Consider the following 16,999-nt stretch of genomic DNA (forward strand, 5'->3'; position numbering starts at 1 on the left):
TTTCAAGACCATGAACTCTCAGATTTATACAGCTTCGGATGCTGCTGGGCTTGAGCAGACTCAGGAGATGAAAAATTTAATAGATGACCCAATTCATTGTTGTCCTCCACAGGCATTTCATTTAGTCCTTTCTCTTCGCTGCACTGGTAGTTTTAAAACCCTATGAAATATGTGATTACATAACTCAGAGCATGCTACGTGACAGGGCCACCACTTGAGCACTTTCCGTCCCAGCGAACACACTGTTGAAGGCATAGCAAATGCGCAGGAACCAAGACCGTAAACCAAGCCTGGTGATCAGAGGAGGAGTAAACCGCAGCTGCAACAGCAGAAGGCAGGACATGAATTTGACGTCCTTTCCATTCAAGCAACTGTTATGGGCCAGGCCTTACAGTCGTTTGGCCAGACCCACAAAGAATACGAAGCTTTTTTTTGTACTTTCATATTTGTTTGCGTTCTTCTGTTTAGAAGGGAGCTACCTAGGTCACTTGGCTGTTTCTGGTCACAGCAGGGTTTTCGGTACTCGCTAGCAATGAGATTTCATGAAAGCCACCTACCTTTGCATCAGTCTCTGACCTCATTTCAGGGGCAGGGATGGGTAATTTAACTCTGCTAAGCTGCAGAGCAGAGGTCTCCCCCTTCACAGATGTTGGCTACGCAACCTGTTCTCGAGGGACCATTCCTTACCGTGAAAGCTGAAAAGCAAGCTTGTCCATCAATATCAATTTTTAATAAGGATTTAAAAACCAGCAAAGCTGCAGAGGATTGGAAAAATGCCAGCCTCCCCCCCCCCCCCCCCCCCCCCAAATATATTTCCAAAGTACGATTAATCAAATCATAAGCCTGCCTCTGTACCATCAATCCTCGGAAAAACAATGGAATGAATTATTTTTTTTTAAGCAATAGTGTTGATGCAATTTACTAAAAGCTCTGCAATACATTTGCGTTGGCTACCTGCACGGTACGTTGATTAGGGAACTAAACTGACTCCAGAACAACATGACACATTAAAGAGATTAAAGCTGGCTAACTAGTAGGTCCTATAACATGACCGTAACTGAAAAATCGTTCATTATTATAGATTTTTATTCAGTTTGTACAGAATGTGTTCCCAGGCCTGAGCTATTTAATATGTTATTAGAAGTCACCAAAAAAAGCCCAGACTCCTAAGAAGATCTGAGCTCATGCAAGCTGTATTAAGTAAACAAAGATAAAGAAAACTCCTTGAAAACAGTCTACCTGGAAGCAGGTAAAAACATGTCTCATTGCAGCCATCGTCAGGAAAAGTGCTTTTCAGAACGTAGCACTCTGTCCTATGAAAAAGCAGATGTTAAAAAAAAACAGTAGAGGGTGATAGAAGGTACGCAGGTGGGCACAGACACCGAGTAAAACGCTGCAACCGAAGAGCTTGGCTGAATAAAATGCGGGAGGTACAACAGCAATGGGAATATCATACCCAGTTCTGACAATCACTCTCCAGGAAAGAGTGGTGAAAGAAGTAAGCAAATTAAAGTAGTCTCTCCAGTAACCAGAGGACTGAAAATTAGAGCCTTTACAGTAATCACCTCAGAAGGATTATCCGTTTAGCTCACCAAAACCAGAAGTTAAGAAATGGCAGCACCTTTGGCTACAAAGCAATGAAGAACTGAAGGAACTCGAGTTCCTTCTGTTGGACACAGGCATATTTAAGCCTGATGGCTAGAAATGTGATGTGGAAGAAAGGGGTAGGTTTTCAGCAGCAAAAGTACTACCATTAGAACACTTCACCTACTGCTTCTGATTGATTTTGTCCTCTTATTTTTCTTGGTAACACAACATTGGAACTTATGACTAAAAACAGAGATGAAGCTTGAATACTTGAAGTAGGATTTCATGCCTGTAAGCACTATGGCTCATCTTATGCTTTCAGATAATCACAATATTATCCTATAAGTTTAAAAATCTGTGAATCATAGAACGGTTCGAGCTGGAAGAGACCTTACAGATCATCTAGTTCCAAGCCCCCTGCCATGGGCAGGAACACTGCCAACAACAACAAAACTGACATTAATTAGCCCACTACTCATGTTTAGATGCAGGGTAACTCGATAGCTTTCAATGCCTTCCAACAGGAACACAGAGGGAAAAGCACAACTTATACTGCTACAGAGCAACCCTTAACCTTCGTTAGATCGGCTGTTTGGCAAGTCCTTCCTTAGAAAGAGCCTGGTATTTCAGCCATCCTAAAGCACTGTCTATCAAGGTATGCTGGGTCAGTTCCCAACAGATAAAGCTATTCAGCAATTAGAATACCTGGGAAGTCCAGGTTTCATTTCCCAGGTCTGCCACTGTGCCATAATGGACCTTTCATAACAAAGGTAAAAAAAAAAAAAAAGTAATGAAATTTTCCAAAGCTATAGAACAATTTACAGCACCTCCCTTCACAGGGAAACTTCTGAAGGGCTGCTGAAAGATGCTCCCTGCATATACGCCTGTGTCATGATGTCACACTTTCTAGAGTTGCAGAGAGGATGCTGAAGTTCAATACAAGCTCAGTGCAAGTATAGGGCCTTTTTCAGGGAGCTGCAAGGCCAGTAAGTGCTCTGCAGATCCTTGCTTTTATTCACAGCCCTGCTTTGTCATAAGATACCTGGAGATGTTCTGCACAAGAGAACTAGTCAGACTGGGCTGGGGCAGGGGGGGAAGAAGCTATTGGAATATTGCAATCTTTTTAATTGTGCTAACTGACTGGCAGAGCTATCAGAACCCGGGGACAACACTCATTTTAGAAATTCTAACTTCCCCATTAACTTGAAACCTAAAATCTAGACAACCTCAAAGACAAAACGTGCTGGCTTAAGCATCTTCTCTTTGACCTGCAAAAGGGTTTCTTTCCCAGCTCTGAAGATGTTAAGCCCCAAGCAAGTGCAGCTTGAACACCTCAAATTTGGGATTAAAAGCAAAGTAATTCAGGAAGGAAGGACCATTTGTGGGACAGAACAGAACACACTGACATTCCGATCTGCGGAACAAGGCAGCTCCTAAGGCTGCCATGGCCAGAAGTGTTTTCATAAGTCATTGACCACCTGGAAGGTCCAGGCAGCTTGTCAACAGAAACAGCTACCAGTTACCACTGGAAACCAGCTCCTGTGGATATAATGGCCAGCATTCCCAATATTCAAGATGACCCTGGAGGTAAATTGTCCATTTTAATTCTCAGGATCTTTTAGTCTTCTGCTGGATTGACAGACTCCTTAAAATAAACCCAACACATTTCATCATACCAATTTTTTATTTGTTCCCAACAAAAACAGTACCTTCTGAGAACCATCTTGGTTTGAAATTGATGCATTGCAATACACATTTACAAGAAGAACGGAAAAGTAGCATCATCTTTATGTCACTGAAACATAGGTCAAAACAGACAGCAAGATTTACAAGCAAACAAGATTAAATCCCCTAACTGAATAAACGCTGCTTCTTATGATTAGGGATTTAGCTTTGCTGTCAGGGACTTTTTCAAGAGTTACTGTCCTAAGGACTAGCACACTCTGGCACACCTTCTGCCAGCAACCACATTCAGTACAGAAGCAAAGGAGAGGATTCTCATAAGGTCCAGACCTGATCCCAGGCAGCCCGTGTCCTTCAAGGATTGCTTTTCCAGGACCAAACTCTGGGAAGGCCATTTACATCAGTCTAACCTTTAAGCGTGCTACTGTTCAGCATACCTTTGCCACAGTCAGGAGCACCTGCTTCCACCCTGACAGGCAGCAGTGACCTTCTCATGTTGCCACGTGGGAAGTAAGCAGACAACACGGTGCAGGTCAGAAGGCTCAAAAAGAACACAACCTTCCACGTGCTAGCCTAAAAACATTTTAAATTTGTATTTTAGTTTCAGAACCAAGTGACTGGAAGTTTTAGCAGCTGTCATTTGCTTTTCATTCCAAATACAAATGCAGAGCTAGCTGAAACTCCTTGCCAAACACAAAACAAGACACTGTAGCAGGCTGAGAACCCGTCTATTCCTCACCCGTGAGCAAATCACAAACTACAATTACTGTGTCATATGGAGGATGCCTGTTTCTCTTTAATGGAATGGAAGCATTGGACCCTTTAACATACATATGCAGGACTTGAAAGAGAAATACAAGGTCAAGCCTGCAACTAGACTGCAATAGGTCCTGCAATTTAGATTTATGCATAACATAGCCAAGGCTGTAACTAAAGTTCTTCTGTTCTAGGCAAATATATATTGGAGAGAGATGAGGTCCTACAGTCACAAAGTAAATCTGCGCTATATAAACTGACCTATGAGCAGTAAATCTGTGAGCAGCAAGTTTTCTTGCCCTTCATCTCTGTCTCTTCTTCCCAACCGTTACAGTAATCTCTTCCCCTAGAAAGCACCTGCCAGGAGAAAAGCAACATGCACAGTGACAGTAAAACCATGTATGTAGCAAGCTGCCTGCTATTATACAGAATAGCTGAGCTCCCTCTGCCATTCCTGTTCCCGCTGGGCTTGAGAACAAGGGTGGAAGAGCAAGAGCGTGCACTGATTTTTGGTATTTCTGTATGCATTCCTTACACAGTGGTTGAATTTTCACCAAGCTTTAGTGAAATGCTGCATTCCCACACATCTGACTGAATTTGTCCATCAGCCCAAAGCAGAGACTGCTGATCGTAAGAGACAGGTGAAACACGTAACCCTCTTGTATTTCCAGGGAAGCCTTTAACATTATTTTTTAGCACTTTAAAAGAAAAAAAAAATCTGAAAGGGTAAGGTAGGCCTCTCTATAACAGCACAGCCAAGTAACGTAAAAATCAAGGAAACTAAAATCTCACAATTCCCTAGCACACGATTTTCCCACCCACTCCCGCCCCCCCCCCAAAGGAGGGGCTATGGACCAAGGTAAAATGACAAGCACAGACCTAATGTACCTAATGACCAAGGCACTGGTTCAGAAAATGTTGTAACTCTGTATTGCAGTACAACTAGAGCATTGAAAACATTTGAGCAGCTGCAGTCACATAGCTGGCTGAGAATTTCTCTCCAAGCACGTTTTAATTTGATATGAAAAGTATGGCACCATAAATCTCTTAGCCCCATTGAATAACTGCATGTCCAAGAGAGCACATAATCAAAATTAGCATAAAAATGAAACAGCAGGAGGCAGTTATTCTAAGGCCTATCCAGCTAGGTTCTTTTGTGAACAGTGCTTTGTTTGTATTTAGCATTGATGCAAGAAAAAGTAAGTTAGCTAAATTGAAACTACATGAAACACTTAATACCATTTACCTCAAAAAAAGAAAAAAGGAAAAAAAAGTGTGTAACACAAAGCCAAACAACTGAAGAGACAGAACAAGTAGAATACTTGACAAGATAAAAATACATGTATATAAAACTGCATTAGTACATCTCAATATACACAGAATAAGAGCACTTGTTTATTAGGAAACAAATTGAATAAGCTTTAGAGACTATTTCAACACATACTGGTCCATTGCAGAGTTTAATCCCAAACACAGGAAAGCATGCCTCACGATTTTCTTCCTTTTCAGAACGAATTTTTGTTTGTTTCATAAGTTAAGTCTCAAGTAGTTTGATTTTTGCAACAAATCTGAAACAAAAACGTTGGCAAGGACTAGGGACAGTTGAGCTCAGATGGTAATGCTTTCATTTCTTTTTAATGAAAACTATGCTTCTTTGGTATTATATGCTAATCAAGCTTCCTGCCTAGCTATAAAAGCTTTTTGTTATTTACTCGTGAAACTTGAATGACTGTAACTCCTTAGCAGGAGTTAATGTTATGTAGTTTAAGCATATCTTTAGGAAGATAAATACCTCAAGGTGCTTATTCAACTAGTATTGTTTGATCAAAATCAACAACACAAGCAGCTGAGTTGCTCAGTTAGTGTCCAGAGCTTCCTTGTACTGCAACAGCCTCAACACGTCTGTACTACACTCCGTGACAGATAAGCCTAGAAGTCATTTTCAGACCTGCCAAAAGTGAAAGACAATGAGAATGCTAACAACTTAAGCTAAGAGTGCTACTGAAAATAACTAAGTGTAGATTAAGGTGTTCAGAGAAAACCAACCCCCCCCCAAGGCAGCACAAGACAGAGCTGTTAAATTTGAAAGCATAAGACACTGATCGTTTTGTGTGAATCAAGCTTATTGTTGAAGAAACGTATGTTATATATTCACAAAACATACTTTGTATCTGGCAGCAAATTAGAAGTCCGTAAAAAAGAAAAAGAACAGAACATAAGAATTCATTACAAAGGATTTTAAAAATGTGCACCATGCAGAGCTTTCCAAATATATAGTACCCTAGTTTAATACAGTATTTCTACATAGGAAAGAAATGCTTGTTTTTAAACATGACTAATATTGAAAATAATTCACTATCTAGGCGTCTACTGGGAAAAATGAAAAAGATACCAGAGGCATTAACTCAGGGGACAAAACATGGTACTGCATAAAATCAGAATGACACCGTAACATGTGACTATTACATTATTCAAGATTGTCAAAACTTACTGATATGTCAAGAGCTAGTCAAGGGTAGGATGTAAATCTCCCTGTTTATCATCTATCCCTTCTCTCATGCATTTGAGCATGCCAAGTTGACAGTAATCAAAATGCAGGTAATTTCCAGCATGAACACAAGGAAAACACTATGCTTGCAAGGAGAAATACCAATGAAACTACTGTGGCAAAATTAGAGGAAAAAGTATGTCTACATAAGGTCTACCTCAAAGCAAAAAACGCAAAATAAAATGGCAAATGAACACAGAGAGACGGGCACTAGCATTCATTGCATCTCAAAATCCTATCTGGAATACTGTCTCTATGAAGAAAGTATCATCTCTCACTTTGCATTTACATTGTATGTAGCAAATTTTGGGCATACCTGTAATGTAAATTCTACCACTGATCTCCATTTAGCAAGCAGAGAAGGAAAACCGATATAACTACAAAACAAGTGTCACACAAAAAAACCTCCCTAGGACTAAGTTTTAGTCATGCTGTGGTTTGAGCAATTGATGCTGCAGTTTTGTATCCCCAACAACTGTGTCAACCCTGTCATGCTGCCTTCTCCCACCTAATGTTATTGCAGCACAATAATGGGTGGGGGAGAAATCCACACCGAACACCAAAAACCACCATCAAACAAGAAAAAAAACCCCTGAAAACTACTCACACAGCTGCTCCCCATTCACATTTGTTTTCAGTTATCTTGCTCTAAGGCATCATAACAAAAAGACCTTACTCATAAAAATATCAATTATTCAATAAAGGCTAAGGTGAAGCTTTGAATGAATACAATGCAATTCTTTCAACAGAAATACACAGCTACAGTTTATGCAGACATATAAAGACTTCTCCCCTGTCTTAAGCGTTATAGCTAAGTTGAATGTTTGCAGGTTAAATTAAAAAAAATAGCTCAAAATTTTTCAGCTACTGAAATAACTTTACTATGCGTAAAGAAAAAGTATACCTATGACAATTGGTGACTTTGGTCCTTAATTAGAATTAATCACTTTGGAATTACAACAGTCCGCTTTTTTCAACTTCTTCCAGACAAAGCAGTCTAAGAAATGTGATGGAAGTGGATTAAAAAATTGCCATAAGTAAACTAAGAGCAGAAAGTTTTGAAGTAACTTAATTTTGATTTGACTAAAACTCACAAAATTTATTTTTCAGGTTTTATCAGATGCAAGACACATGAATGCACATAAAGACGACAAGTGTTTAACAATACATAAACACGAATGCAGCTCAACCTTCAGTAATGGAAATGGCTGATCATGTGAACTAATTTTTCTCAAAAGTAAAATGCACATTCAAGAGGTTTTAAAGCTTAAGAAAGTATTGAATTGCATACTCATACAGACAGAAAAAAGTCTACTTGAGAAACAGAAGTACTTGGAAACAAGACTTTATGGAATGTTATAATTCCTCAAACAAGTATGCTGAGCTAGAGTAATTGAGAATTCAGCTAGGGAATTTGTACACTTGAATTAGAAGGTTTACATCTAAACTAGAGCCATCTTTTTTACTCTCATAAGGGAATTCAAATTTTTTACATCACAGTTTCTTATTTTTGCAGTATTGAAGCCTAAATAAAACTGTACTTCACAGGAACTCATCTGAAATCTAGGGTTGTTTTGTTTTGTTGTTTTTTTGTTTTGTTTTTTTTAATTAAAAACTACCACCTCAGCAAAGCTCTATACAATGTACTTCTGCTGACAATGCTAACACTGAAAACAACAAACTCTCTAAAAATGTCTTACCCCCAGGAGCTTTAGTCTTTTAAGGCAGCAATAGTGATACCATTTACTACTTAAAATAATAAAGCCAGAAATGACTGCATACCTTTGACTGATGTTTCATATTAAGGCCAGTCTGAACTATTTCCAGCCTCTCACCTCAGTTCCTATCTCTCAAGTTTATGAATGGCACTGTACTTTTGGACAAAAACCAGGTAATAGTCATATTTGCAATTAAATCAATTTACTATTAAATTCTATGGATTTACGTTACAAGAATTATCCAACTATCAGGTTTCATTTACAAGTTCTCAGGCTTGCACTCATGTACCTCAATTTCCTAACTCTGGAAGACACTGTTCCTAGTAATCTACAGTTCTCAAGTCACCGAAAAGAGGCAGTCATGCCCTATGGTGCTGTACTCCCCACTTTAAAGAAGTTACTACAAAAGAGTCGCTGTATTGATCCAGTTTCAGTTTACACCAAGATTATATATTGTTCCCTTAATAGTAGACCCAAAGAAAAGACAGCCTGGAGAAGAGGACATAAACCCTCCTCATAAGCATAGATAAAAGAGCTCTATCTGCACTCTGAGGCTCTGCATTCCTAGAGGTTAACTTCTTACTTCTGTAGTACCCCAGGCACACCATCAGGGTGTGCCTTCCACTTGTCAATTTTAACAGTACTTGAGACCAATATAATAATTTATCTAAAATATGTTTATTATGCTTCATGTTATTCACTATTTCTAATAACAAGAACTTCAGTAACCACTCAAGCTGTATTTTGCCTTGCACAAATGGCTTCAGATATAAGATACAAGAATGTTACAGCAAAAGGACAATAGTGAAAAAGGTGTCAAAGACACGGGAAATTAAGGTTTTCCTGTACATGCCAATAGTAACAAAAATGAATCAACATTTCAGTACAAAAGTGTAGGAAGCTTGTGAAAAAAGGTTTAAGTGGTAAAGGAGAGGTTCTGAACACAACAGCAGCGCTCCTTCGCATTTTGGACTCTCTGTGCAAATGCAGCATTAATAAAATACCTGTATTTATGAAACGGAGGTAAGGAAACAGCAGAAAAGCTCGGTTCCTACTGTGATAGTCACAGGCCTGGCATCATCTTGTTAAGAACAGGGTTTTGGCTACTCATGGAAAAGACTCATGTGTAGAGTTCATGCACTTATGCTACTCTGCAGCTTATGCTACTGTTGCCAGCTTGTCAATTAAATCATCAACTGTATTCACAAGAAGTTTTGTATCTTCCTTCTCACTCATCCGATGTTGGCCGGTTTTGCGGAGGATAACATCCACATCTTTGCTCAAAACACGATCAGCAACTTGCATAGAGATCTGCCAAGAGACATCATCATCGTTCATGCCATGAATAAGTCGTATGGGACACGTTATAGGAATAGGACTATTTAGCACACAGTGATTTTCTGCTTCTCTGATAAAGTCATATGTCACAGAGTAATATCCTTCCTCATTATGCTTTGTTGGAAACTTCCATTCACCTTTTTCTTCTATTTCTTTTTGTGCCTATAAAAAAAGAGAGCAAAGAATAGACAAGACATACGTTACATGTTCTTTAGAGTGCCTGAACTTATTTCTGTTCTAAATGCAGTAAAACTTCCACAGGTATAAAATTTCACTTTGTTCATTTTTTTAGCAGAGAAAGCATATTCTTGTTCGCCTTCCAGCGAATGAGAAGACATAGCCCCTACCATGTCACAAAAGCTACTCTGCATGTCTCTCATGCAAATTAATCTAGTTAGGATTCACCAATGAAATTAAGTTTCTTAGCCAGAATCTATCAGAGAGAAAAAGAGGTATAGCAGCCATGAACAGTGAGCTTCTTTGGTTTCAATCACTTCACTGACCCTCAAATAAGGAGAATCGTAGGAAAAGAGAATTTTCCAATGATCACTCTTTTCAGTCTTTGCCACAATAGCTGCATCTAAAATACTGTATTTCCAGAATCTTACCTTAATCTTAAATTGCAATACTGACACTATGAAATGTCTTAGAAAAAACCAAAAAATATCAGGAAAATATTATTCTGAAGTTATTTATTGCCATATTTATTTGTCACATGAGAACATCAGATTTACTTTCCTGAAGACTGGACATTATCACCATCAAGGAAGCAACTCAGAAAGAGACTTCCCACCACCTAAATCTTAGTCTTTACAAACACTAGTCTGAAGAATTCCCTTTCTACACACATAACCTGTGTCAGACTGATCTCATCCAATCTCTTCTCAATTACTTTAGCAGCTACTTCTCCATCCCTGAAAGCACAAGAATCCAATTTGAATGCAAATATAAGATATCCAACACTGAAATCTAATGGACTGCTGAACAGCAGGGACCCAACTTCATGTCCTATATGCCACAGTAATATAACACATTCTAGGTAGTGCTCCCACTAACTTCATACTGGAAGCACAACACTTTTCAGACTTCTAGATCAATGCAAACTTTCAGCTTACCTCCACCACGGAGAAAACTTACTGAAAGACTTGCAGGAAAAATACACCTTGAACAACAGAATTTCTTAAACGCCTGATAGATTTTCAGATTGCACAAAGGCCAATCATTAACATTTACCTCAATGGGAAGCTTCTTAAAAGCTGTTACAAAATGGTCTGCTGCTACAGCTACTCCAACTAGAGCAGCTACTTTATCCGGGCGTGCTATTGCAGCATGAAGCATCAGCCATCCACCCATGCTGGAGCCCACCAGAATCTGAAAAAAAAGAGAAAATACACGATCATTTTACAGGAAGCTGCTAACAATTTTTTTATTTTTCTACAAAATATCAGTTTTCATTTTGTTTAACTACTTAAACCTTGGGCATAATCCTGCTGTCCTTACCCAGGCAGAACTGCTGTCACTTCCGGTGGAAATTTTGCCTGAGTAAGCACCACAGGATCTGGTATTTTATTATTCTTTTTGTTTGGCATGGCTGGTTATTGCTGTCTGAGACTGAAACACTGTAAACGAAATCAGAGTTGAAACAATTCAGTATCACATACATACTTTATGTTTCCTTCTTAAAATAAACGCACATGGTAAAGGCTCAGTGCAGTGAAAGAGGTCAAAAGCAATTCATAATATAAAACTGTTTTAAACACAACTAGGCATTCCCAGATTGCACAAGATTTCAGGTTTCTCACAGTCATTTTTAAAGTAACTGAAGAAGTCAAATGCTGCTTCTACTAGTTTGGGTTTTTTTTAAAGCTATTTTATCACATAGAGTATTTTAACTTGTAACATCCCTGCATATCCTTTAATTAATGTATCAGCACGGGACAGTGAAACACTTTTTCATGAAGAGGGCTGCGCTGCACTGGAACCCCGTCAGGTGGAAGCTCCACCACGAGGCTTTCTCAGACTCCCTGGGATGACAGCCCTGCTCTGAGCAGGAGGCTCTAATAAACGACCTCCAGGAGGTCCTGCCACCCTTGTTTCCATGATTTTGTGATGTACCTGCTTGCAAAAGAGGTCTTACAAATATGACCTCTCAAATGATTCAGCTTGAAAGTGAGCAGGTGTCAGTTGTTAAACAGAAGCTACTGTTGACCAGAGCTATTATGGCATATTTTTGATTAATGTTCTACCTTGAAGATAAAAAGCATTCTATGTTTAAAAATAACATACAACCTGTGGTCCATCTGTAAGTTCATCCAGTATGGACAGAACATCTTTTCTCCACTTCCCAATTGTACACTCCTCAAATTTACCACCTGAACTTCCACATCCTGTATAATCAAATCTGAAAAAGTAAACATCAAAATGAAAGTCACAGTACTGTCTACAGCAACACAGAAACTAAGTAAACAGTACCGCTTAATCAAATTAAATGGGGACAAGATACCACATTGAATATTTTCTTACTTGGTGCTGTATATCACTAGCACCAGAAATCAGATGAAAAGAGGTTTAAACACAATACATGCAACTAAGCAATGCAGCATTCTCTTATCATTTGGTATAACAATATCCAAATTTAACAGGATATCTCCCAGACAAAGAATTTCCCTTACAGACAAAAACCCCCAAATACTTCAATTTTAAAAGTATTTTTTAAAAGTAGAAGCTCTCTTTCAAATGCTATACCCAAATTCGAAGACTTAGGAAACTCGGTATTCAACCTAGTCTATCAAAGGAGAGTATCACCAAGCATATGCATATTCTTCTAAAACCACAGAAGGCACTGGGTAACTTAACAAGAACTGGCAGTTAAGAAGCATGCTTAGAGTGGTAACTTAAGTAGTTAGAACTCCAGGTCCTATCTTTTTCATTTTTGTGCCTATAGCCTTCATGTAACGCATGGCACTAGCTAGACTACAGAAATTTGTTAGATAATTTTCTGAATTACTTTCAGGATATATTCTCCTGATTTACCTCAGTCTCGCTACAGATAGAATTCCTACATTTGAAATGGAAGGAAGATACTTCTTAGCTTGTGTACAGCACAGCATGCATTCCAATCCAAATGCCAAAGTCTACCCTTTCGCCTACCCCATGATATTAGTTTCATTTTCTCAAGAACAACGCTTGGAATGTACCTGATGAAGGCATGACCTAGAGAGTTGCAGAAATCTTCGAGGGCAGCTGCTTTCCGACCATTCATATTTGAATTAAAGCCTGGAAGGAAAATAACCCCTGGATTCCTGCCTTTTAGTTTATGATAAGCAAGATTTGGTCGATCTGGTCGAGTAAGAAAGCTGACTGACGATTTCAGCCTGCAAACTAATAAAAAGAGCTATTTAGTACAATCATCATGATAACCTTGGCAGAAATACTAATGTTTTATAAAAATAGGATTGGGGAACTATAGGTATATTATGTGAAAATAAGATACTTTGGCTCACGAGAAAAAAAAAAAAAATCTCCTATGTTCTTTAATGACTAACTAGTATTGATCAACCTGAAAGGGAAAGCTGATTGTGATTCATTCTCAAATCATTAAATGTCAACCATGTAAGGAGTTCACTCAGCAATTAGCAAAGTGGTCAACTGAAGACAAATGCTAAGATTTCCTATACTTCATTTCTACTCATGTTTTATACCATCTTGAATATGCTACCCATTTCACATGAAATGGTAAGATTTTTCATCTGTGTAGTTTAAATTTTTGTTTTTTCCAGACTGAATTTCAAAAAATATAATTTTGGGACTAAAGTACTCTGTGCAATGGTAAGTTCACAAGTACATGAGGTGATAAATTTTTGATTAAAATGAAAACGGGAGGACAAAATTGCATCTGCATCAAAACTACAGATCCACAAGACCTATGGAGATGTAGAAATGGGTAAGTTCAAAAGCAGGAATTGGGAAAGAATCTTCTAACTTTTTCAACATGACGAACATAAAACAACATGACGAACATAAAACAACATTAGCTTTGTTTAAAACCGAATGAAGTAAGTGACATCTATCCTTTTTCACCATATAATCAACAGCTATTTCTGCTTAAATTACAGATTATTGCCAGGAACACTGGAAGAAAAGGCTCACTATGCCATCTTAACATCAGTCTTTTCCTGAGATATGAAGCACAGAAGGTAAAAAACAAAATAAAGCTACATCTTCTGTAAATACACAGCAATACATTAAACACATAAGAAGAAACAGAATTGTAAAAGTATGGTTTTCTTACGCACCTCCAAAAGAGGGACAAATATCTCATTACATGTTTTAGTATATTCTTGCTGGAGAGGTTACATTAGTCTAGTACTCAGACTGTTCTGTTTAAACAGAATGAAATAACACTTTGTAAACCTAAATATTTTGCCACTACTTAAAAAATGAAAGATCATTTAGAACTTCTGTCAAAGCGATCTGCAACGTATTACATGAGAAAGAAGTTTTCCTATAAGCATAAAGTTAAAATTATTTTGTTTTAGTTCAAAATAACAAACCAGACACATTTGGAAAGCGAACACTAAGTTGGACTCTGTTATTTACATTAATAACCATGAAAAAAACCCGAGTTGGTTTCAAACAAGGAAAAATGATTAACAAAGGAAATGCTATCTAATTAATAACTACTGAATCTCAACAGCTGCTACAGTATTTAATCTATGTTTAGCAGTTATTTGTACCTCTACTGTGGGTGAGGACCAGTGACTTGTAGAGAGGTGTTATGGACACTTAATCCATTCTACTATCCCACTCGGCAAGATAATTTGTTAAACTGAAACCTTGGTCGAGACTTCTAAGACTTTGATACTCTTAATTCTTAGACTAGAAGACGACTGGTTCTTCAATACCATAAATCAATAGCAGGGTACAAAAACTATGCAACCCCAAACAATACATCAGAGCTTCCTATTGGTATAATAACGGGATAAATACTGCAAAAAAAAGACTGCGACAGTATCACACCACTTAACTGTTTTGCAGCTTTGAGTTATGTTTTCTTACTATCAGAGAGGTTTGGGTTTTGTTTGGTTTTAAATTTGCATGTGTGTGGGTCAATGTGGATGCATAACAGACACAGGATGCAGCTAGTATCCAGCACTTTCCTACAGTCTAACAGAAATTATACCATTTGAACTGTAAGTAAAACCATTAAATCTTTCCTGAAACAATGGGACAGTTCTTTATCCTATTCATGCATTGTTTACCATAAAGGGGAATAAATGCCACAGTAAAGTTGTGTGTGTGTCTATCAGTATGCCAGTCATTTGTTCACCTGCCAGCAACAGAGGAGATACACCAGGAAGTGCTAAACTTCATAGGAAAAGAATTAGGAGTATTTTTCTCCCCCATAAGCCCCGATAACCACCTCTGAAGTCACTGTTTTTCCATCCTGCAGCACTCTGGAAGTGTCCTCAAACTGTTTTGACCCTTCAAGGGCACCAGCAGCAATCCCAACCTGAATAATGCAGAATAACTCTAAGGCAACCACCCTAGCCAATCCAAAAGCAAGGCTCACTGGAGTCATGCTCTCAGACTTCCCTTTAGACACACAAAAACATCGATAACTGAGCCACTACACAGTAATTTTTCATCCCAATTTCAGTGAAAGGCCTTGGCAAGAGCAGGGAAGCACTGCTGAAGGGTGCAAGGAGGTACTTAGTATTTATAAAAGCGAGTTACAGACAGCAGGAGCTAGCTACAGGAAGACCACAGGACCCTTGCCTGATGCTATGGAACTCTCTTCATATCAGAATCACTGCGCAATTTTAATTGCATTATGACCAACAGAAACTGTGACTGAGACCAGCACCTACACGTCAAAGCCAAAGAAATCCTCTGAACAACCCTGGGAACACTCCAGCACTGTGACCTACCCACTGCCAACAGCAGCAGCAAATTAACGCAGCTCTGGTAGATAGTGGACTCAACGTTCTCCATACCTCATTGCATGCAATTGGCTATGCTACAGGAGTAAGAAGGCCACCAGTTCTGCCAGCAGCAACTGCTGCTTAGCCCAGTCTCAGAGCACCTAATGGCACACTCAATAGCCATCTACTCTGACCACACTACCACTTTAAACACGCGGAAAGAAAAACCATCAACAAAAAGCCCACTGCATTCACGTTTTATGCAGATTCAAAACACGCACCCTTAACGGCAAGTAAGTGTTACTCACTTCTACATCGAGCAACCTCAGATGAGGTTCAATACCTCATCAAGAAGAGCAGGCGCCTGTCAAATTTAAGGCAATGAATAACCTCAACAAGCCAGACAAGCAGAGTCTAGAACAGCAAGAAGGGGCACTATGTGTTTGGGCTGAGGATCATCTCGCTCAAAAGGGAGCTTTTCAGCTGCTCAGACGCAGGCCTGTTTCACATCCAAGCAAGCGAGCAGGCGCAGTTGCTCCGATTTCCACGCCTGGGAAAGCAGCTGCTCTGCAGACACGCACACCTGCCCTCCCCTGCCCACGGACACCCAACCACCCCCCGCAGCCTCGGCAGGAGAAAAAAAAAGCCTGTCGGAAACCCAGCCGCTCGGAGAAGAGCGGAGTTTAACATCCCCACCTCCCCCGGGGGCCCTGGCCGCTCCCGACCGAAACGGGGCGCTGAAGGGGAGGAGCGGCTGCCGCCTCCTGCCGCCCGCCCCGACAGCAAACACCCTTCCCCACGACCATCACACGCGGCAATACACCCGCCACAAACACGCATCCTCTCCCCTCTGACTGACTGACACCTCCTTCTCCCCCGGGATCCCAGGCCGGCGGAGGAGGAGGAACGGCGGCGGAGCGCCAGCAGAGGTGCCCCGGAGCCCTGCCCTTACCCGGGAGCCCCGGGACCGCCCTCAGCGGCGACAGCAACATCGCCATGGACGAGGCACGACGGCAGCCACCACCGCCTCGTACCAACCCCCGCAGCGACCGCGCCACCGCCGCCATAGCCGCCGCTCACGGCGGGCAGGCGCCTCACTGCGCAGGCGCCACCTGCGGCGTCGGGGCCAGGCGCATGCGCGGGTGCGCGTGAAGTGGCGCTGGCCCGTGGCGGGGCACGCGCATGCGCCGTTGCCCGTGGCGGAGGGAGGAGGGCGAGGGGCTGGACGCTGGCGTTGGTCGGAGTAATTAAAATGCCGAATGCTTGTCTGTGAAGGCGAAGGCAAAGCTTTGTCAATAAACACGCTTAACGAGCTCCTCTCCTGTGAAGGCAGGCTGAGGGAGTTGGGGTTGTTCAGCCTGGAGAAGAGAAGGCTCCGCTGAGAGTTTACAGCGGCCTTCCAGTACCTAAAGAGGGCCTACAGGGAAGATGGGGAAGGACTCTTT

At 40.3% G+C, this 16,999-nt stretch overlaps 2 protein-coding genes across 5 annotated transcripts in view; both read right to left on the reverse strand.

Moving 5' to 3' along the window:
- The window catches only part of TAGLN3 (transgelin 3), a 22,216-nt gene extending 12,847 nt beyond the window's left edge, over positions 1–9,369 (reverse strand). For 2 of the 3 annotated variants that reach the window (XM_054215441.1, XM_054215432.1), the window contains exons 1-2: positions 1,240–1,279; positions 558–695 (exon numbers count right to left, since the gene is read on the reverse strand). The gene's annotated coding sequence lies outside the window, so the exon portion shown is untranslated. Of the gene's footprint in view, positions 1–557; positions 696–1,239; positions 1,280–9,296 lie in introns of those variants that run through there. The other variant, XM_054215421.1, reaches the window with a different exon arrangement.
- On the reverse strand, positions 8,478–16,663 carry ABHD10 (abhydrolase domain containing 10, depalmitoylase). Of its 2 annotated transcripts, none has more exons than XM_054215399.1 (5): positions 16,507–16,663; positions 12,828–13,011; positions 11,920–12,031; positions 10,864–11,001; positions 8,478–9,792 (listed from the first exon to the last, which is right to left on the reverse strand). In XM_054215399.1, exons 1-5 carry the CDS (start codon positions 16,619–16,621, stop codon positions 9,451–9,453), a joined length of 891 nt encoding a protein of 296 aa, XP_054071374.1. In that variant the 5' UTR covers positions 16,622–16,663; the 3' UTR covers positions 8,478–9,450. The 2 variants fall into 2 exon arrangements, with proteins under 2 accessions (XP_054071374.1, XP_054071384.1); XM_054215409.1 differs by lacking the exon at positions 16,507–16,663 and adding an exon at positions 14,367–15,041.
- Between the last annotated feature and the right edge of the window lie 336 nt (positions 16,664–16,999).

Source organism: Rissa tridactyla, chromosome 1 (assembly GCF_028500815.1).
Source record: "Rissa tridactyla isolate bRisTri1 chromosome 1, bRisTri1.patW.cur.20221130, whole genome shotgun sequence".
NCBI classification, from domain to species: Eukaryota; Metazoa; Chordata; class Aves; order Charadriiformes; family Laridae; genus Rissa; species Rissa tridactyla.

Excerpts from the sequence above, each read along its gene's own strand:
- ABHD10 (XM_054215399.1), bottom strand. The coding sequence starts at position 16,621 with ATGGCGGCGGTGGCGCGGTCGCTGCGGGGGTTGGTACGAGGCGGTGGT. Across the intron at positions 13,012-16,506 it reads GGCGGTCCCGGGGCTCCCGG|TTTGCAGGCTGAAATCGTCA; the intron begins GTAAGGGCAGGG and ends TCTTTTTATTAG. Across the intron at positions 12,032-12,827 it reads CTAGGTCATGCCTTCATCAG|ATTTGATTATACAGGATGTG; the intron begins GTACATTCCAAG and ends TTACTTTTTCAG.